Below are 22,845 nucleotides of genomic sequence, written 5' to 3' on the forward strand. Positions count from 1 at the left end.
TGGTCCATTTTTTGGTACAGCCCCATATAATGGTACCTCTTGATTTCAATATTTTTTAATATTTTAATTTAAGGAATTAAGCTACATTTGTCGGTCACAAAACTTATCCCCCAAAAAAATGTTCAACATAGACCCATGTTTGGTATAGCCCCCATATAACGGGACTTCCCAATTTTCGGTATTTTTGATGGAACTACCTGTAATCTGACACATGAGCAAGTACTACATCGACACAAAACTTCTCAACCAAAAATTGTAAACATTAGTCCATGTTTTGATATAACCCCTTATAAGGGAACCTGCCGATTTTAGATATGTTGAGGATTTTAGCAACAATTTTCAACCCAACTATCTGTAATTTCACTTATAATGTTCATAGAGGTTTGTCTGTGTTTAGACACACAAATTTCTCGGGAAAGTAAATTGAATTTTATTGGGAGAGAGCGGAGAGGAAAAATCTCCTCAATACTCTTTCCTACCCCCTATTGCCTAAAAACTGAATTTACTTTCCCGAGAAATTTGTGTGTCTAAACACGGACTTACAACACTTCTCTACTAAAAATGTTCAACATAATTTGGTCCATTTTTTTGTATAGCCCCCATATAACGGTACCTTCCTATTTTAGCTGTTTTGAAGAGTTTTGCTACATTTATTGACCGAACTATCTGTAATTTGACATTTGAGGTTTCCAATGGCCACGAAACTTCTCGGCCTAAAGTTTTGAACAAATCGCTCATTTACTTATTTATGTGTCACTCTTTAAGTATGTTTTGGTCCATATAGCGGTACATTCACATTTTAGGTGTTTTGAGGAATTTAGCTACGTTTGTTTAGGCCGTTTTTTTTATACCCTCAGCCTTTAGGCTAAAGAGGGTATTTACACTTTGATACGACCAAAAATGTGCCTCATCGAAATAATGGTTTTAGACCCCAAGTATGTTTGTACGATATCCGTTTCAGACAATTTTGAGTAGATCTAGCAATGTCCGTCCGTCTGTCTGTCTGTCCGTCTGGCTGGTGCGCACGATAACTCTCGAACGGATCAATCGATTCGGTTCAAATTTTGGGTATCGAAATATTTTTTCCAGATTCGATTTAAGTTCGAAGATGGGATATATAGGTCCACTCCTTCAGGTACCTCCCCCACAAATGTTCAAAAATTGTCGCAAAACTTGTGCGCACGAAAACTCTTGTAGGAAATAACCGATTTGGTCCATACTTTGATCATCGTGTAATTTCTACCAAACTTAGATGAGGTTCCAATATGGACTCAATCGGTCCACACCTTCGGGTACCTCCCACACAAAATTTCGGAAAAGTTCAGTTTAGGACCTGGTCTCGAATCGCTTTGATTTTTGTTTACGCAAGTTGTATTCGCTGTCCTCTTTACGACGCTGTAAGTTTCATTAGGGGCAAGTCCACACTTCCTGAGAAAATAGCCTGAAAGTTACAAAAAAACCCTATGACACCGTGTGTAGTGGTTGGAGCGCAAGATAACTCTAGGACGGATCTGTCGATTCGTTCCAAAATTTGGCTTTCGTAATATTTTGTCCAAACTTAGTTCAAGTTCAAAGATGGATTATATCGGTCCACTCCTTCCGGTACCTCTCCCACAAAAGTTCGAAAATGTTCGGAAAATTTGTGCGTACGATAACTCTTGAAGGGAGTAACCGATTTGGTCCATACTTTGCACGTTATGAAATTTCTACCAGGCTTATATGAGGTTACAATATGGACTCAATCGGTCCACACCTTCGAGTACCTCCACACAAAATTTCGGAAAGGTTCAGTTTAGGACCTGCTCTCGAATCGCCTTGATTTTTGTTGTAACATCTTGTATTCACTGTCCCCAGTACGACGGTACAAGTTTCATCAGGGGCAAATCCATACTTCCTGAGAAAATAGCCTGAAAGTTGAGAAACAAACCCTATGACACCATGTTTATGGGTGGAAGCGCAAGATAATTCTCGAACGGAAATGCCGATTCCGGCCAAAATTTGGCCTTTGTAATATTGTTTCCAAACTTACTTTAAGTTCGTAGAAAAGCCATATCGGTCCACTCCTTCAGGTACCTACACCACAAAAGTTCAAAAATTTTCGGAAAAATTGTGCGCACGATAACTCTTGATGGTAGTGACCGATGTTATCTATACTTTGCACATCTCTATATATCTACCAGATATAGATCAGGTTCGAATATGGACTATATTTGTCCACTCCATCCCGTACCTCCCACACAAAATGTTGGATAAGTTCACTTTAAGACCTGCTATTGAATCACTTTGATTTTTGTTGAAGCAAGTTGTTTCAGGGGCAAGTCCATACTTCTTGAGAAAACAGCCCGAAGGGTGTAAAAACCCCAATGGCAGCCTCATGGTCTATGTCGGTCCATTCCTTTATGTACCTTTTCCGCAAAATTTTTGAACTTTAATCCTAATCAACATTTTTGTCGGTTCATACGACCAAAATTTTGAAACCCCCTAAATACATAAGTTTTTTTGTGAAAAAAGTGTTTCAATTTGCACAGGCTGAGGGTATATCTCTGTCGGCAAAGCCGACTGATACTTTTTTACTTGTTGTAATTTGACATTTGAGTTTCCTAGCGGTCACAGCACTTTTTCACTAAAAATTTTCAACATAGGTCCGTGTTTTGGTAAAGCCCCCACGGTACTATCAATCATTGTCCTATAGAAATTTAGACGTCTGCACCATCCCGAATGAAGTTGAGCTTCGATAGATGAGTGATATCCTCATTCGGCTGTATTTGGATGAACATTGCTTAAATATGCTTCATAGCCTTCCAGGGGGACCTTTGTAACTTTGGACCTTCCTCATGAAGATCCTGCCGGACATGCCTGGGTAGGGGGTCTTATTTACTATATGGTGATTGGGAGGACTGTCAAGGTATCACATGAGCAAGTACTACATCGACAGCATACCATTGCGTTGCCGTACAGATGACGGGAGGATGCATCCTGCAGTTCTCAGGGCGGCGTTTTGATACCTCCGCATGGCTCGGCACAGGCAGACATATCGCGTTATATGTGGTTTCTTTAAATGCACCACACTAGCTGGCGGCTAGGGACTTTCTACATCTCCGCTTGTTTCAAATGGCTGTGGCATGCCCGGACGACGAGAATATATCTACAATCTTGGTATAGTTAGTGATCGGAATTTTATTACTCTGGACCACGTCTCTGGGCTCATCTCCAAATCCATGCGGTCAACAGAGTGGCTGTAAATTTTGTGGCGGATATTTGTATATTTCTCTCGCCGGAAAAGGTGGTAGAATCAAGCAAATAGAAGGCTAATCTCCAAATCCATGCGGTCAACAGAGTGGCTGTAAATTTTGTGGCGGATATTTGTATATTTCTCTCGCCGGAAAAGGCGGTAGAATCAAGCAAATAGAAGGCTCATCTCCAAATCCATGCGGTCAACAGAGTGGCTGTATTTTGTGGCGGATATTTGTGGCGGAAGGTGGTAGAATCAAGCAAATAGAAGCTTAACCTTTCCTAAATGACCAACATGACCCAAACGCCGACATTGTACAATCATCCGCTTACGTGTGGAATACAGGAAAAGTAGAGGTTAAACCTATTATACCCTGTTCTACTCTATGGGGCTGCGACTTCGTGTTCCTGAATTCCGCGTACAACTGACGTTCACACATATAATTGATTATCCAACGTTTCAAATTTGGCCGTTGGATAGTCTGCTCGATGTCCTCAAACAGCGTGGAGTGTTTGGCAGTATCAAAGACAAGTCGAGCGCCAACAACACAGTCCACTTTCACACGAATTGTTCTGGTTAAGTCCAACACTATATTGTGTGAAGATCGTGTGTAGCGGGAGCCAAGGTAAGCACGTCCGCCTTTCACTCAGAAGGTCTGCAGTCCAATCCCTGACCAGAACATCAAAATTTTCAGCGGTGGCAAAACCCCTCAGCTTAATGCTGGCTAATTTCCGGAGTATTTCAGCCATGAAAAACTTTTTCACAGGTGGTGTCTTACGCCATTCGGACTCGGTGATATTGGCTCCATATAATTGAGCAAATATGAATTGGCGTGCACTCATTAACATGAGAGAAGTCTCCCCTGTCCCTTCCGGGATGTTGTGGGAATATAGGTATGTATGTGTATGATAGTGTGTAGCGTTGTTGTAGTGCTGTGCTTCTTACAAAAGCCATGCAGATGATCGGCAACAGCATAGCAATTTCTGATGAAGGGGGAGAAGTAAAACCCAAACAGTCTTTGCTATGGACGACAAAGCCGAAATCGGTCTGAGCAATTCATATTTACTGACATCCTTGCTTCAGTAGCGGAACCACTCCGTCCCTTTTCCAGACTTCAGGCAAGCTTTAGGTGGCTTGCGAACATTGAGAATCTCGATGAAATACTCAATTCTCGGCTCATAAAGTTGTTTCAGCATTACCATAAGGTTCCTAATGGTATTTGTGGCGAAGGTACTCCCGTGATGCTCGACAAATTGTCAACTGAAATAACTTGCTCCCCACTTCGGATCACTCAACGTAACGTCGCGGAACGTAGGTAAGAACATATGATCCTTCTTCCAAGAGCACGGTATGCCTTAACCAAATTTAAATGGAAGGTGCTTACACCTGGGAAGTTTTTGCAGATTCTGAAACTATAATGCTCATAGATGAGAAATATCAAGAAACAAAAAAAATCGCCGGAGGGATTTTCAAATAAATCGCGAGTTAAGTTCACATTTTTAGGGGTTCTTTAGGTTTTCACGATTTTGTTTCGAAACCGCGAGTCCTATGTAAATAAGCCTAAAGAAAATGTTGTAGCTGTGAAAATTCCCCACAAGATTGGCCTTTATGATACTTTCGTAGGTGTTACCGTTTTTCAGTTATAAAAGTTCAAATTGAGACAATGCACTGACTGTATCGCCTCCCAAATAAAACTTTTATATCTTGAAAATGGTACAACCTAGGAAAAAAAATAAATCAGCCAATCTTGTAGAGAATTTTCAAAGCTTCAACATTTTCTTTAGTCCCATTTTCATATGACTTGCGGTTTCCAAGCAAAATCTTAAAGACTTAAGATAAAAACCTAAAAATTTGAACTGAACCTCTATATCTCAAATATGGTAAAACCCAGCAAAATTTGACGGAAGGGGTTCTTTGCGATGACGTGATTTCATATCATCTTTTGCATTGGTTCAAAGGAAGTCGTGAAAGATCCGATCTTTTCATTAGGATTTGAACCAATGCAAAGGAAGTCGTGAAAGATACGATCTTTTCATCAGCATTTGTACCCATTCCATCGCTCCAATAGAGATGATGTTTGTGTTTTTATTTACACACCTGTTTATTTTCATTTTGGTATGTTCCAGTACTGCAAAAATCTACTAATTTTTACTATTTTTTCCGATAACCTAAAGGAAAAATTTTTTATCGTAGTAAAAATAAGTAGATTCTTGCAGTTTCTGGAACAGACCAAAGTTGTTAGAACTGTCGTCGTGATGTTGTCTTACATTTCCTGCATATCAAACAACTAGAACTTCTAAACAATTGGTATTATATGAAGTCCCAACCATCGAGCTAAAAATAGAATCGGACTGCACACATTGCTATTTTAAAAGTTCCCTTGTCTGTTCTAAATCAGACATAGAATGAAATCAATCAAATCTCGCTTCTTGGAATTTGAAAAAAAGTCCGAAACGAAAAGGAACAAGAATCTGAAAATAAAGAAGAAACTACTTTTGGAAAGAAACAATTAAAAATAAATTAATTAAGCATAAATGGTATTTTCCATAAAAAGTCTCTTCTCCCCGTTCGTTACATTTTGTTCTTAGAGATCCCTAAAGCAAGCTGGGTTGTAGATCCCTACATATTTTCGTCACTAAACAAAATAGTATAAATTACCAAAATGTTGTTATAAAATAACAAAATTATAAAATAAAAGTAATTTACGAAATAAAAATACTTAAAGGAGTGAATTTGGAGTCCATGTTGAAATCTGAACTGGTGATGGGAAGATAATTGAAAAAACCTTTTGTAAGATGAAAGAATATCGGTTGCGGAGAACGGAGGAAGTAATCTTTTGCGTTGCAGCGGTGGTGATTACATTGCAATTTTGGATGTAAACTTTTGAAAAACTAAACTGATAAATTAATTGTAGCTATTCCATGAATTCGTTTGAATTAATAAAGAGTTTTGTTTTTCATGAAAACCATATTTCAATACAGCATTTCCATTTTCCAAACAAGACATGAAAATTTCATGCCAAGGGGTTGGTGAAAATGACATGCCAAAGCATTGGTTAAAATGACATGTCAAAGCATGGGTGAAAATGACGTGTCAAAGCATTGGTGGAAATGACATGTCAACGCATTGGTTAAAATGACATGCTTAGGATCCAGAAAAGAACGTCATCTTTTGGGGTCCACGCTCATATAAAATTCATCGATGAAGATGCTAAAAAGATGACATGCTAGATCACTTGCACCCATGATTGAATGTCATCTTTGGAATCGAACATTTTGCTGGGAACCTACGACAACACCTGAAGGTCAGTCTTGTAGAGAATTTTCACAGCTACAACATTTTCTTCAGACTCATTTCGATACGACTTGCGGTTTCCAAGCAAAATCGTGAAATCCTAAAAAAATCCTAAAATTGTGAATATTGATCGCGATTTATTTAAAAATCCCTCCGGCGATTTTTTCTGTTTTCTTTATTTTTCTTATCTATTAACATTGCTGTTTCAGAATCCGTGAAATCTTGCCATGTGTAAGCGGTTTTCATCAAAAGTTAGTCAAGGCGCACTGATCATGATATTGTTTTATAAGGAGGCGATACAGTCAGTGCATTTTCTCAATTTGAACTTCTATATCTCAAAAACGGTAAAACCCACGGAAATATCATAAAGGACAATCTTGTGGAGAATTTTCATAGGACTCGCAGTTTCCAAGCAAAATCGGGAAAACCTAAAGAACCCCTAAAAATGTAAACTTAAATCGCGATTTATTTGAAAATCCCTCCGGCGATTTTTTTTGTTTCTTGATATTTCTCATCTGTGAGCATTGTAGTTTCAGATTCTGCAAAAACTTCCCAGGTGTAAGCACCTTCCATTTAAATTTGGTTAAGGCACACCGTGAGAGTTCGAGAGTGGCAGTGTTGAAACTCTTCTGATGGTCTAGCCTCTTGTTCCAGTTGTGATCACCGACCAGCCTGTTAACTGCCAGTGTTAGCTCCCAAGATGGATCTTATCACGCTCATTTGCTCGTTCAGCCGCATCTGCTGGGTAGGTATAGAGCGAGCGATTGCATTAGTGATGATGTTTCGGAACATTTTTCCTTCTAGCCGAACATCAGAAACCATTGGCGATAATATGAAACGGTGGTTTATGGACTCTCTAAAATTCAGTCAATGAGTTTTCCAATGACTGATGAAAGTGCGGCGATTAGAGGTGATGAAATCGGGCGATCTGCTAATGAAAACTGTTATAGTGAGTTGGTCTGGCCCAAGTGAAGCGACGGATTGCTAGGCGACGCACCATGTCTCGAGTTCATATTAACTGTGGCCAAAAATAGGTGCATCAGTTTTGGTATACGTACTTATTGTTGACTTACCTTCTCTAGGGCAAATAAAAAAGGGAACAACTCTAATTTAGTAAAAACTCTCAGATTTTTTTGAAATTTTTTCCAGAGGTAGATATTGTTGCGCTGATCATGGAAATGTGTAATTTTCTTGGTGGCGTACACGGTTACCTGGTTATTGGATCTGAAAGTCTGGGTACAAAACCCGGGTTAGACCCGGCTCTACTAAACCTATTGCTTTAAAATTGGTATCATTAGAAAACTTATGGAAATACCTATTCAAATGATGGGGTTATTTTCATGTGGTCAGGTGATATACATAACTCAAAAACTGATTTTTGGAAACTGATTTTCATAAAACCTTTAATGTATGTCAGATTATATCTCGCACTTTAACCTTTCCAAAATGGTGCTATATGTTGTAATACCTTCTCTGGATCCAGAGATATGGCCCTTAGAATCTTGAGAACTCGGTTCCGTAGGGCTCATTTCTTTACATTATAGGTCCCTATGGAAAATTTTTAAGTTTTAAATTGAACAACATTTTCTTTTAAATTGTATTTTTCCTAAATAAATAGCCGGCCTTCGGCCGGGGATTTAAGACTTTCTCCTATGGACTGGGAAGCCAATTGATAATTCCCTTCGCCGGGATGAAATCATGATATTGGTAGCGATCAGTAAAATTTTGCAACACTATCAGTTCGTTTTGAAAAACACTACTCTCTGCAATAGAGGGTAATAAATGAAGTTGAGCCAATGGGGGAATACTCCACTCAACCAATCAAATTATAAATTTTTCTTTAAATAGCCGGCCTTCGGCCATTTCTCTAAATCCATGGAAGGTATTACAACATATAGCACAATTTTGGAAAGGTTAAAGTGTGAGCTACAATCTGGATTACATAAAATGGGGCCCATGATGGGCCCATTTTCGACTTTTCGAGTGTTTTATGGAAAAATCCGGGTCCAAAAATCAGTTTTTGGGTTATATCACCTGACCACCTCATATGTTCACTTGTTAGATAGGTATTTACATAAGCTTTTTCCAATGATACCCATTTTGTAGCAATCGGTTCAGTAGAGCCGGGTCTAACCCGGGTTTTGTACCCGGACTTTCGGGTCCAAAAACCGGGTACCCGGTTACCCGTCCCACAAGAAAATTAATAAAAATATTAAAAAATATATCTACCTCTGGAAAAAATGTCAGAAAAGTCTGAGAGTTTGTACTAAACTTGAGTTAAGTCAAAAAAAAAAAAGAAACTGGGATGTTCGGTCCACGTTTTGATATAGCCCCCATATAACTGTACCTCCCGATTTTCGGTATTTTGAAAGTTCTAGCCACAATAACCAAGCGAAATTATTGAAATGTGGTGTTTAGTCTTCGGCAGAGATATGAAAGATTCAACAGAGAATTGTGGGTGTAAGTCCACGTTTTTATATAGCCCTCATATAACGGTACTTCCCTATTTTCGGTGTTTTGAAGATTTTTGTCTCATTATCACACCGAAATTGCTGAAATTTGGCATTTTTTCTTCGTTGGGGTATAAAATGTTCCCCTTGAAATTTGTCGGTATATGTCCACGCCTTCATATAGCCCCCAAAGGACGATACCTCCCGATTTTCGTTATATTGAAGACTTTAGCCTCATTATTACACCGAAATGGTTGAAAATTGGTATTTAGTCTTCGTTGGTGGTTTATAACTCTCCACCTGAAATCTGTCTGTGTAGGTCCTCGCTTTCATATAGCCCCCATGGAACCGTACCTACCGATTTTCGGTATTTTGAAGGTTGTGCTCTCAATATCCACCCGAAATGTCTGAAATTTCAGTATATCGAACTCTTGTCTTAAAAAAATGAGAACTTTTCTTTAAAAACGTTTTTTGACCGATTAGTGGTCAAAAACGGCCAATTATTGGAAAAAACTCGAATGTTAACTTTGGCTGTTCACCATTTTTTTAATTATATTTTTAAAAGTCTCTCGTCCAAAGGCAAGATTATTAAATACTTAATAAGCCCACAAAAATATATGATGATCGGTCCATTCGTTTTCGAACTTTAGGGGACACCGCAAGATATTTATATAACAAGTAAAAAAGTATCAGTCGGCTTTGCTGACAGAGATATACCCTCAGCCTGTGTGAATTAAAATACTTTTTCTCAAAAAATGTATGTATTTAGGAGGGTTTCAGAATTTCGGACGTATGAACTTCCCGACAAAAATATGGACTAGGATAAAAGCTCAAAGCTGCGAGAATTGCCATGCGCTCCAGCCAGTACATATGGTGCCATAGGTCTTTTTTACAGTTCGGGCTGTTTTCTCAAGAAGTATAGATTTGCTCCTGAAAAATATTTTACCGCCGTAAGTCCCAATTTACATTAGGCGAGTTTACTTGCGGCAATTGTCAGTTTGATGGAGAGAGAGGTGAGACATATGGTAACCCTTTGCCTCTCAGCCCCTTCTCTCACCTATAAACTGACAATTGCCGCAAGTAAACTCGCCTAATGTAAATTGGGACTATTAGAGACAGCGAATGCAAGTTGCATCAACAAAAATCAAAGTGATTCGAGAGCAGGTATTAAAGTGAACTTATCCGAAATTGTGTGTGGGAGGTACCCGAAGGAGTGGACCAATATAGTCCATATTCGAACCTGATCTATATGTGGTAGATATATTAGGATGTGTAAAGTATGGACCAAATCGGTCATTCCCTATAAGCATTATAGTGCGCACAATTTTTCCGAACATTTTTGAAATTTTGTAGGTGAGGTTCCTGAAGGAGTGGACCGATATGGCTTATTTTCGAACTTAAACTATATTTTCACAAAATATTACGAAGACCAAATTATGGACCGAATCGGCAGTTCCTTTCGAGAGTTATCTTAACCTCAAAAAACTACACACGGCGTCACAGGGGTTTTTGTACCTTTCGACCAGCAGGTATATAGGGAGCGGCTACAGCAGTGATGGGTCTTTGTGCTACTTGTACACCATAGAAAGGCTCTCATAAGCGATGATTGTTGAACTCTCTGAAATTAGGCCAATTATCTTATGCATAATTGCGTCGTTCAGATATGATGAATTCCGGCGGTCTGCTGAAGTAGACAAATATATCGTCACCATAAATGCCCGAAGACGTATCCCACAAAATCAAAACTTTACAGGAAAGCAAAAAACGTAATAAAATGAAAAAATGTTTTATGGAATATACATAATTGATATGAGGGCGAGTATTCGGGATATTATCAATCCTATACGAATGGGAGTAAGAAATTAAACCAAAACAGCGGAAACGCTTGGTTTTGGGATCCGTCATTACAACAAAATCTGCAATATTATCCCATTTTCCGAAATGCCATTGCTTGAATAGGATCGTTGGTTTTGAACGTAGAAGCATGAAATTGAAATGACCGTTTCGTCTTCGGGCATTTTTGGTGACGATATGGAGCAAGAGAAACGAACAAATGACGTAATTTCTTTGGCAAAATCTGACACTATTCGCTAATTCTGGTAGGGGCGTCATCATTGACTGTACAAAACGTAGAGCTATCAATCACCCATACATCTCTGGTCATTAACTAAAACTACATGTCACAACTCGTGATGAGCATTAAAGTCTCCTAAGACCAGTCCTTTATGACCTTCTGTGTAAACGCAGGTTAGAATGTACGCATTTTTGTACGGAACGCCGTCATTTAAGTTACACCTTAACATTTTTGTTTTGATTTTTGAAAAGTGTCATTTGTCTTGAAAATATTTTGAAAAAATATTAATTGAAGTTTCTAATATAATTATAATTTATAAAATTTTAAACTCGTTTCAAATTACTTTTCCTTCAACGAAAAAAATCACTGCAGCAATGCATTGGATAGCGGAAAGATGTCCTTATTTTGGATTGGCTCTAATGGCCTCATATGCAGCATATGAAATGCCACCCGATCTACATCCCTACTCCTTTACGGCTAGTGCATTGGGTATTATATTTGGTATTTACGGCATGATTGGTGGCCGAGAATTAAGATGCAGTTTGGTGAAAAGTGTCCTGGATACAACAATGGATTTTGTACCGCTTTCGCTGATGAACATTGAAATATATCTCGAGTTAGGCAAGCCCTATGCGATGATCCATGCGTTGTTTATTATACCTCTAATATTGGATTTAATTGCAAAACTTTTTGGTGATGAAATCGATGAGAAGAGTACTCAAATTCTAAAAAATGTCAACAGTTTAGCCAATGCGGTATCGTTAAGCTATTTGGCTTATACTGAAGATAATTATATGTATGGATGTGTGGCTTTCTCTATGCTCGCTGCCCAATCGTCTGCTGCATTATGGGGTGGACCATGTCGTGGTTATACCAGTGAATTTGTCTATATAATGGGTAATGCAATGTTCTATTTTGCCTCAATTAACGCTGTAACCGTACCAAATGTGCCAATCAAAGAAGAAACGCCAATCATCAAAACAGAAATGAAGTAATGCAGATCTTGGCTGAGGCTGTAGTAAAAATTTCATGTTTGAAATAATTTTAAAATTTGTAAATGTCATGGTCGTTATGTGATCTTACATTAGTAGTGAAATAAATATGAATACATTAATCCGCAAGGTGTAGAATATTTGCAATGTGTTTTATATCTGACCCTGGCTACATCTCCAGGTTTAAGAGTGTGGCTGAATTAATGGGTTTTATACATTTAGTGGCGGAATTTTGCATATTTTTCGCGCGAAAAAAGGTATAACGACACCTCCAAATAATAGTATGCTAAGTCTAAAAAGTGAGTTTTGCAGGAGAAGCTCTCAAAGTTTGGAAATTTTTTTGAACTTCAGTACTATGCTAATAGTTTGCTAAATAATAGTTTGCTACTTCTGAAAAGCGAGTTTTGCAGGACAAGCTCTAAAAGTTTGGAAATTTCTTTGACCTTCAGTACTATGCTAAGTAAATATTTGTTTATAACTTCTGTTCGGATTGTCCGATCATTACCAACATTTGACAGAATTTAAGTTAAAGGATGTTAAATATAAAAATTTAAAGAACTTGAAAACATGTTAAGTCGACTTAGCATACTATTGTTCTGCGGGGCATACACTATACTGCCAAACTGCACTGCCAAATGAACCCTTGTGTACGTGTGTGATTGAATAGTGTGTGGCATTCCTTCAATCCATATTCAAAAAATGATGAATTTTCCTCCAAAACTCGATTTTGGGTTGAAGTTTTCCAATTTTTTTAATTTCCTCACAAATAATATTTGTTGTTTTCAAAAATTATTTGTTGGTTACTTGGAAAATAAACAAAATTCATCGGATTGAAAGGGGTTCATTTACAAAATCAAAACTATTTTGATTTCAATCCTGCCAAAACTACTCCCAAATACATTGACAAAAACTTCAAAATTTACTAATACTATTACAAATGCTGTCCTGCATGCCCATAGTGTATGCCCGGCATTCGGAGGCGTCGATAAGATCGATCAAGTTTTCATAATTTGTCATAAATGACATTCAAATTGACATTGTACATTGTACAATAATGCGCAAACATATGTATGTAACGAATGCTCAATGTCAGCCCTAAGGGGGTGGAATGCTGGAAATGTGGAGGTTAAGCTATTTTTAAGCTATGACCCCATATTTCCGAACTCCCAGTTTCACTCTGCGGGGCTTAAAATTCCACGTACGACCGATGTCCACACATATGTAGAATTGGTATAATTGGTAATCTCAAACAGCATGGAGTGGCTGAAAGTACATACTACAGACTTTCGATAAGTCGAGTGTCACCATCACTGTGATATCACACAGCTTGATAACCTTTGACCATGCTGATGATCGGCATCTGTATATCCATTTTAGACGCTGGAATACAAAAGCGAGATCGTTCTGTATGATTCATCGTTGCTGGTATCCTTGCCTGGCTTCAGTAGCGGTATCTGCCCATTTACCAGACTTCGGGAACGATGTGAGTGGCTAGCGACATATTGAGAACTTTGGTGAGATACAACTTAAATCCCGGTTCATCCAGCTGTTCCATCATTACCATGAAGATTTTGCCAAATCCTAACGCTTTGGATGATTTAGTGTTCCTAAGAAATTTGCAACATCATCCATAGTGAATTGCTGTGGCACCTTCTCGCAGGAAGAGCTCTGACACGATGTAGTACTCTTCTCTTCGCCATGTGCTCAACAAATTGTCCATCAAAATGACTTGCGCACATTTTTCGGATGAATCTGCGTATCGTTGCAAAACGTGCAGGGTTCAAGAGTTTCAGCTTCCACAGTCACCTCCCGTACTATGGAGGTTTACTCGGCGTAGCTAATAGCGCTGCTTTGTTATTCCCACTGTCTCTACTGGGAAATTTGTTCTCACTTTGGGTATTTAGCCACTAGATATACAGCAAGCGTCTTCAGCTGTACTGAAGTTTTGGGCACGTCCTTTCTGGTAACCCAGCATCAGAAAGGTTGGACCGTTCTCTGAAGCGGTGATCGGTGAACTCTCTGAAAGTAGGTCAATTATATTTCCCATGATTGATGAAAATGGGGCGTTCAAAAGTGATGAAGTTGTGTAAACTGCTGAAGGAGACAATTATAGGAAAATGGTCTAACCCTAGAGAAAGACGGGTTGCCAGGTGACGTCATTTGTCAGACAAGCTGACGCGATCGTTATGCTTACCGAACTGTGGCACTCTACGCCAATTCTGCCATCCTCATGAGCTGTGTATCGCATAGAGCTAATTATCAATCTGCTCAGCCGCTATAGCCTTCTGGTATACCGAATGCATGATCTTCCAAAAGCGAGCTGTTAACGGTAATCTCTAGTGTCACAGGTTTTAGCTCAATGGAGTTCATCACGCTCATTTGCTAATCCCGCTACATCTGCTTGGGAATTTGGTCTCACTTCGGGTATTCCACCAGCAGATGTATAGCGAGCGGCTGCAGATGTGATGATGTCTCGGAGAATCCTTTCTGCTGTCCGAACAACAAAAAGTTTGGGCAGTTCTATGATCTTGTTTAACTATCTTAAACTGGGCCTATTAGATTTCCATTTCCCATGATAAATGAAAGTATGATGTTCAGAGGGCGCTCTTCTGATGGAGACAATTACAGGGAAATGGTCTGACCGTAGAGAGCGATGGGTAGCCAGGTGGGGTCATTTGTCAGACAAGTTGACGCGACGGTTAATGTGGCAAACTGTGGCACTCTACTCTAATTCCGAAAGGGGCGTCCTCATTGACCTTACAAAACATAGAGCTATCAATCTGCTCAGCCAACACTATTCACCTCTGGTCATTTTTGAACAGTTCCACACCTGACTGCTACCCCCATACTTTTGTACAGGTCATTAGAACTAGGTCAAGCGGGATAGGTCTGTATTGAACAGATCCCTCCTCAGTACGTTGTAACCGTTATAATGCTGTAAACTGCAGCTGTTGCTGAACTTCTTTTCCTGCACCGCCACGACTATAATATTCGTCCGACTTATAAAGTTCTGAATCTTGCACCGGGGTCCATTGCAATTAAATTGCAAAAATTATGAATTTTCAGTTATTAAAATAGTAACGACCGTTGTTTAGTGCTGCGTTGTTGTTGTTGTTGTTGTAACAGTGTTTTATTATTATGTTTGTATGTTCGTTCTCCTGTTCAATCTGGCTCTGGGTCTATCTCCAGTTCCAGGAAGTTGTCTACTTCGATGGGATGTAACCACAGATCCACTGGAGTCAGATGAGTAGGCTTGGCGGGGCAGTTGAATAGGTACTTAGTATCGTGCGGGCCCATGCCACATACTTGGCAGATGTCTTGCACGGTGCGATCGATTCCCGCCCAATAGGAATTTAGGCGACTGCAATATCCTGAGCGTAATTGAGCCAAAACTACTCTGGTTTGTCATGGCAGCTGACGCTCTTCAGCTGCGATAGATGAGGGATGTGCTCCGATGACTGCATTCACACAATAATTTCTTATGGTCTTAGCAACTGTGTCCGTGTGAATGCTGTTCAAACCTGCCTGATATGCCTGTTGATCTAGAGGTTCTCTCCTATATTGTTGGACCGTCGTCTCTAGAGCATGAATAGCCTTCTTGATATGCCTGGGTGTATCGGTGGCCAGCAGATGGTGATTGGGATGGCTCTCACGGTAACACCCGAGCAAGTACTGCAACGATAGCATCTTATTATGTTGTCGTACTGGAAGAATCTTTGCCTCCTCATGTAGATGCTCCACTGTAGATTTGAGGAGGCACCCTGTTGCTGTTCTCAGGGCGGCGTTCTGACAAATTTGAATCTTATCCCACTGCGTGTCACATAAATTCGGGGACCAAACTGGCGCCGCATAGCTTACCACAGACCGACCTATCGCTTTATACGTGGTCAACAAGGTTTCTTTATCTGCCCCCCAAGTGCTGCCGGCTAGGGACTTGAGGACCTTGTTCCTACATTTTAGTTTATCGCAGATAGCTTTGGCATGCGCGGACTGCGTGAAAGTGTTGTCGAATGTGACCCCTAGAATTTGCGGGCAGTTTGTGGTCGGAATTCTGTTACCATCGACCCTGATATTTAACTCTCTTCTATACTGCGCAGTCCATGTGGTGAACAGAGTGGCCGTCGATTTAGTGGCGGATATCTGCATATTCCTCGCGTGGAAAAAGGTGGTAAGATCGGTTAAATAGGAGTTCAATCTGTCACAGATGTCATCAGCATACGTTACGATCTCAATGCCGTCTGGAGGGGGCGGAATACAGGAAAGGTAGAGGTTAAACAGTTCCGGATATATCACCCCTCCTTGGGGAACTCCCTGTTTCACTCTACGGGGCGTGGATTTCTTGTTCCTGAATTCCACATAAAACTGATTATCCAACGTTTCAGACTTGGCCGGAGGGTTGTCTGCTCGATGTCAAAGGCTTTTGATAAGTTAAGCGCCACCATCACGGTTGTATCACACGGCCGTTCCTGGTTGAGTCCTCGACAAATATGTGTGGAGATGGCGTGCAGCGCTGTTGTCGTGCTGTGCAGCTTACGGAATCCATGCTGATGATCGGCAACTTGATAGCTATTTCTAATGCTGGGGAGGACTAAGGCCTCAAAAGTCTTCGCTATAGGTGACAAAAGCGAAATCGGCATGTACGATTCACCTTTGCTGGCATCCTTGCCTGGCTTCAATAGCGGGACCACCCTGCCCATTTTCCAGACTTCGGGAACAATAAGGGTGGCTAGCGACAGGTTGAGAACTTTAGTGAGATACTCCACTCCCGGCTCATCAAGTTGTTTCAACATTACCATGGAAATTCCGTCAGGGCCCAACGCTTTGGAAGATTTAGCGTTCCTGATGGCATTCGCAACATCATCCATTGTAAACTGTGGTGGTTCATCCTCGGCAGGAAGAGATCTAATGCGACGTAGCACTCTTCTCTTCGCCCTGTCACTCTCGGGGTGCTCGACAAACAGTCGATTGAAGTAACTTGCACACCTCTTCGGATCAGTCAACGTAACGTCGCCAAACGTGACTGAGGTCCTGTCATCCCTCCTTCCGGGGTTCGAGAGTGACTTAACCGTTGTCCACAATTTGCTTATACCGGCTCCAATGTTGCAACTCTTCAGATGATTTAACCACTGGTTCCGCTTATGTTCGCCGACCAGCCTGTTAACTTCCAGTGTCAGCTCCCTGACTCTGGGGTCGACGGGGTTGATTCGACGAAGCTCATCACGCTCATTTGCTAATCCCGTCGCCCGGTATAATGATGCGCATTAAAGTACCCCAGGACTTACAAAAGCGGGCTAATGTCAGGCTTATAATCCCACGGCAGGAATCCCACGACAGCGGGTTCTCTGTACCGGATTGACCCGGGACCACACAACATCAGCGTTCCGGCAAGCGGCTGTCACCTCAGTGTACATGTGTTTAGTGCTGCGTGGGCGACTGCAGTTGCGGGAACTTGGGAGGGATTCTCGTATTCAGGTCACAACACCGATTCAGTGTGGGCTGCGTTTACGAAGTATGCGGAAACTTAGTGGGCGTTTCCAGAGCAACACCTGATATGCATCCACTCTTGACATCTATTGCACCTCACCGATCATTCAGTGTGCTGTATGCGGCTGCGACTAACCGAGCACATTCGCATTGGTTCTGGGGTTTTCTCAGTCTCCTTACGGACCAAAAGAATCCGGAGCCGGCATTACGAGATTTGCTGCACGCAACACAAAAAATCGACACAAATATAAAACATGTGTACACAGAGATGGCAGCCGCTGAGCGGAACGCCGTTGTTCCGGGCCAAATCGCTGTCGGAGAAGCCGACACCATCGGATCGTTCGTGTAGTCATTCAGGCTTGGCACTAACAAGGGGGTCCGATATAATTAAACTAAATATAGAATTTAGACCATATCAATAACCATAATTAATCTATATACATATATAAAAGAGCTTAGTGAGTGACTGAGTGACTGACATATTATCGCCCAGACGAAACCGCTGAAGCTAGAAAGCTGAAATTTTGACTGTGGGTTGCTGTCGGTGTGTAGGGGTGAGATAAGGCTGGGTTTTTTGAAATTCGACCTAGAAGGGTACGAAAAGTACTAAAAGGTACTAAATATGGTACCCTTTGTATTATGCAAACGGGAAGAGCTAGAATTCTGAAATTTGGAAGGAGGGTAACTGATGGAGATTTAGAAAGATGTACCAAAGGGTTTTTGGAAATTCGACTTATAAGTGTACGATAAGTTACTAAATTTGGTACCAATTGTATATTTTGAGCGGATATACCTACAATGTCCATATTTGGTATGGAAATCAAGGTTGGGAAGTGGTGTTGATATAAGGAAATTATTTTTGAAGTTCGTACTTATGTGTACGAGTAGTACTAAATGGTACTAAATTTGGTACAATTTGGATTTGGGTGAACGGATAGAGCTGAAAACCTGAAATTTGGAATTTTGATTACCGTTGAAGCGTACGATTGAGATATGGGTGTACTTTTGGAAATTCATACTTATGTGTACGAAAAGTACTAAATGGTACCAAATTTGGTACAATTTGGATTTAGATAGACATGGAAACCTGAAATTTGGAATTAAGATTACTGATGGAGTCATGGTAGAATAAGAAAAGGTAGCAGCAATACACAGCTGACTGAACTGGGTTGTAACGTTAGTGTCAAATTTCATATGACATTTTATACATTTATTTCTATTTCGATGTACATTAGGGACGTATATTTTTTGAGAAAAAAAATATATCATTCGGAAAAAACCATTTCCCAGAAGACTTCTTCATATCAATGATATGTAACCTCCTCCAAGTTCGAACGATAAGCCGCGCAGTAAATCACCGCTTGTAGAGGCGATACAACGTTTGTTAATATGTGAGGTATTTAGTTAAAATTTAAAAAAATAAAGCCCTAATAAACATGTGCTTCTTTGATTTCTAAAACAAAACATTGAAACAGCTTCTCCTTTTTCTATGAATTTCCAGCGACCCCAAACTTTTCTGCAAGAATTCTACTTTCTGCGAGAATTTATGCATTTAGTGGAATGATGTGGAAACATAAAAATTGAAAATGTAACGAATTTTCATTCATGTTTTCCAAAATATTCAACCAAATGTGAAAAATTATTAGTTTTTTAAATTCCAATAATTTATAGACATTTCCTTGTTTTGTTTACAAATACATCTGGCAGTAACGTTACAAACAAAAACAAATTCCTTTGTGGTTGTTGTTCGAGTTGTATTTGTTGTAGTATTAACTTTACCTTGTATTTGTTCTACCATGTGATGGAGTGAAGGATTGAGGTAGTTTTGGAAATTCTTACTTATGGGTACGAAAAGTAGTAAACGGTACTAAATTTGGTACAAATTGAATTTGGGTGCACGGATAGAGCTTGAATCCTGAAATTTGGAATTTAATTACTTTAGGAGTGTAGGATTGAGGTATTTTTGGAAATGCATACTTATGGGAACGGAAAGTACTAAATGTACTAAATTTGGTACAATTTATATTTGGGTGAACGGATAGAGTTGGAATCCTGAAATTTGGAAATAAGATTACTTATGGAGTGTAGGATTGAGGTAGTTTTGGAAATTCATACTTATGGGTACGAAACGTACTAAATTTGGTACAATTTGGATGTGAGTGAACGCATAGAGATGGAATACTGAAATTTGGAATTACAACTACTTTTAAAGTGTAGGATTGAGGTAATTCTGAAATTCGTACTTATAAGTACGGAAAATACTAAATTTGGTATAAATTGCATTTGTATGGAGAAATAACGCTGGAATCCGGAAATTATAATAAATAGTAAATAATAAATAATGAATAATAAATATTAAATAATAAATAATAAATAATAAATAATAAATAATAAATAATAAATAATAAATAATAAATAATAAATAATAAACAATAAATAATAAATAATAAATAATAAATAATAAATAATAAATAATAAATAATAAATAATAAATAATAAATAATAAATAATAAATAATAAATAATAAATAATAAATAATAAATAATAAATAATAAATAATAAATAATAAATAATAAATAATAAATAATAAATAATAAATAATAAATAATAAATAATAAATAATAAATAATAAATAATAAATAATAAATAATAAATAATAAATAATAAATAATAAATAATAAATAATAAATAATAAATAATAAATAATAAATAATAAATAATAAATAATAAATAATAAATAATAAATAATAAATAATAAATAATAAATAATAAATAATAAATAATAAATAATAAATAATAAATAATAAATAATAAATAATAAATAATAAATAATAAATAATAAATAATAAATAATAAATAATAAATAATAAATAATAAATAATAAATAATAAATAATAAATAATAAATAATAAATAATAAATAATAAATAATAAATAATAAATAATAAATAATAAATAATAAATAATAAATAATAAATAATAAATAATAAATAATAAATAATAAATAATAAATAATAAATAATAAATAATAAATAATAAATAATAAATAATAAATAATAAATAATAAATAATAAATAATAAATAATAAATAATAAATAATAAATAATAAATAATAAATAATAAATAATAAATAATAAATAATAAATAATAAATAATAAATAATAAATAATAAATAATAAATAATAAATAATAAATAATAAATAATAAATAATAAATAATAAATAATAAATAATAAATAATAAATAATAAATAATAAATAATAAATAATAAATAATAAATAATAAATAATAAATAATAAATAATAAATAATAAATAATAAATAATAAATAATAAATAATAAATAATAAATAATAAATAATAAATAATAAATAATAAATAATAAATAATAAATAATAAATAATAAATAATAAATAATAAATAATAAATAATAAATAATAAATAATAAATAATAAATAATAAATAATAAATAATAAATAATAAATAATAAATAATAAATAATAAATAATAAATAATAAATAATAAATAATAAATAATAAATAATAAATAATAAATAATAAATAATAAATAATAAATAATAAATAATAAATAATAAATAATAAATAATAAATAATAAATAATAAATAATAAATAATAAATAATAAATAATAAATAATAAATAATAAATAATAAATAATAAATAATAAATAATAAATAATAAATAATAAATAATAAATAATAAATAATAAATAATAAATAATAAATAATAAATAATAAATAATAAATAATAAATAATAAATAATAAATAATAAATAATAAATAATAAATAATAAATAATAAATAATAAATAATAAATAATAAATAATAAATAATAAATAATAAATAATAAATAATAAATAATAAATAATAAATAATAAATAATAAATAATAAATAATAAATAATAAATAATAAATAATAAATAATAAATAATAAATAATAAATAATAAATAATAAATAATAAATAATAAATAATAAATAATAAATAATAAATAATAAATAATAAATAATAAATAATAAATAATAAATAATAAATAATAAATAATAAATAATAAATAATAAATAATAAATAATAAATAATAAATAATAAATAATAAATAATAAATAATAAATAATAAATAATAAATAATAAATAATAAATAATAAATAATAAATAATAAATAATAAATAATAAATAATAAATAATAAATAATAAATAATAAATAATAAATAATAAATAATAAATAATAAATAATAAATAATAAATAATAAATAATAAATAATAAATAATAAATAATAAATAATAAATAATAAATAATAAATAATAAATAATAAATAATAAATAATAAATAATAAATAATAAATAATAAATAATAAATAATAAATAATAAATAATAAATAATAAATAATAAATAATAAATAATAAATAATAAATAATAAATAATAAATAATAAATAATAAATAATAAATAATAAATAATAAATAATAAATAATAAATAATAAATAATAAATAATAAATAATAAATAATAAATAATAAATAATAAATAATAAATAATAAATAATAAATAATAAATAATAAATAATAAATAATAAATAATAAATAATAAATAATAAATAATAAATAATAAATAATAAATAATAAATAATAAATAATAAATAATAAATAATAAATAATAAATAATAAATAATAAATAATAAATAATAAATAATAAATAATAAATAATAAATAATAAATAATAAATAATAAATAATAAATAATAAATAATAAATAATAAATAATAAATAATAAATAATAAATAATAAATAATAAATAATAAATAATAAATAATAAATAATAAATAATAAATAATAAATAATAAATAATAAATAATAAATAATAAATAATAAATAATAAATAATAAATAATAAATAATAAATAATAAATAATAAATAATAAATAATAAATAATAAATAATAAATAATAAATAATAAATAATAAATAATAAATAATAAATAATAAATAATAAATAATAAATAATAAATAATAAATAATAAATAATAAATAATAAATAATAAATAATAAATAATAAATAATAAATAATAAATAATAAATAATAAATAATAAATAATAAATAATAAATAATAAATAATAAATAATAAATAATAAATAATAAATAATAAATAATAAATAATAAATAATAAATAATAAATAATAAATAATAAATAATAAATAATAAATAATAAATAATAAATAATAAATAATAAATAATAAATAATAAATAATAAATAATAAATAATAAATAATAAATAATAAATAATAAATAATAAATAATAAATAATAAATAATA

The 22,845-nt window shown here is 34.6% G+C and overlaps 2 protein-coding genes across 2 annotated transcripts in view; both read left to right on the forward strand.

Annotated features, from left to right (window-relative positions):
- The window catches only part of LOC141398037 (tRNA dimethylallyltransferase), a 551,700-nt gene that overhangs the window by 111,895 nt on the left and 416,960 nt on the right, over positions 1–22,845 (forward strand). The window lies entirely within an intron of this gene.
- On the forward strand, positions 11,290–12,182 carry LOC141396537 (uncharacterized). The gene has a single exon (XM_073972091.1). The coding sequence runs from the start codon at positions 11,425–11,427 to the stop codon at positions 12,043–12,045; it is 621 nt and encodes a 206-aa protein (XP_073828192.1). The 5' UTR covers positions 11,290–11,424; the 3' UTR covers positions 12,046–12,182.

Source organism: Musca autumnalis, unplaced genomic scaffold (assembly GCF_047663935.1).
Source record: "Musca autumnalis isolate F117 unplaced genomic scaffold, ASM4766393v1 scaffold_3, whole genome shotgun sequence".
Taxonomy (NCBI): Eukaryota; Metazoa; Arthropoda; class Insecta; order Diptera; family Muscidae; genus Musca; species Musca autumnalis.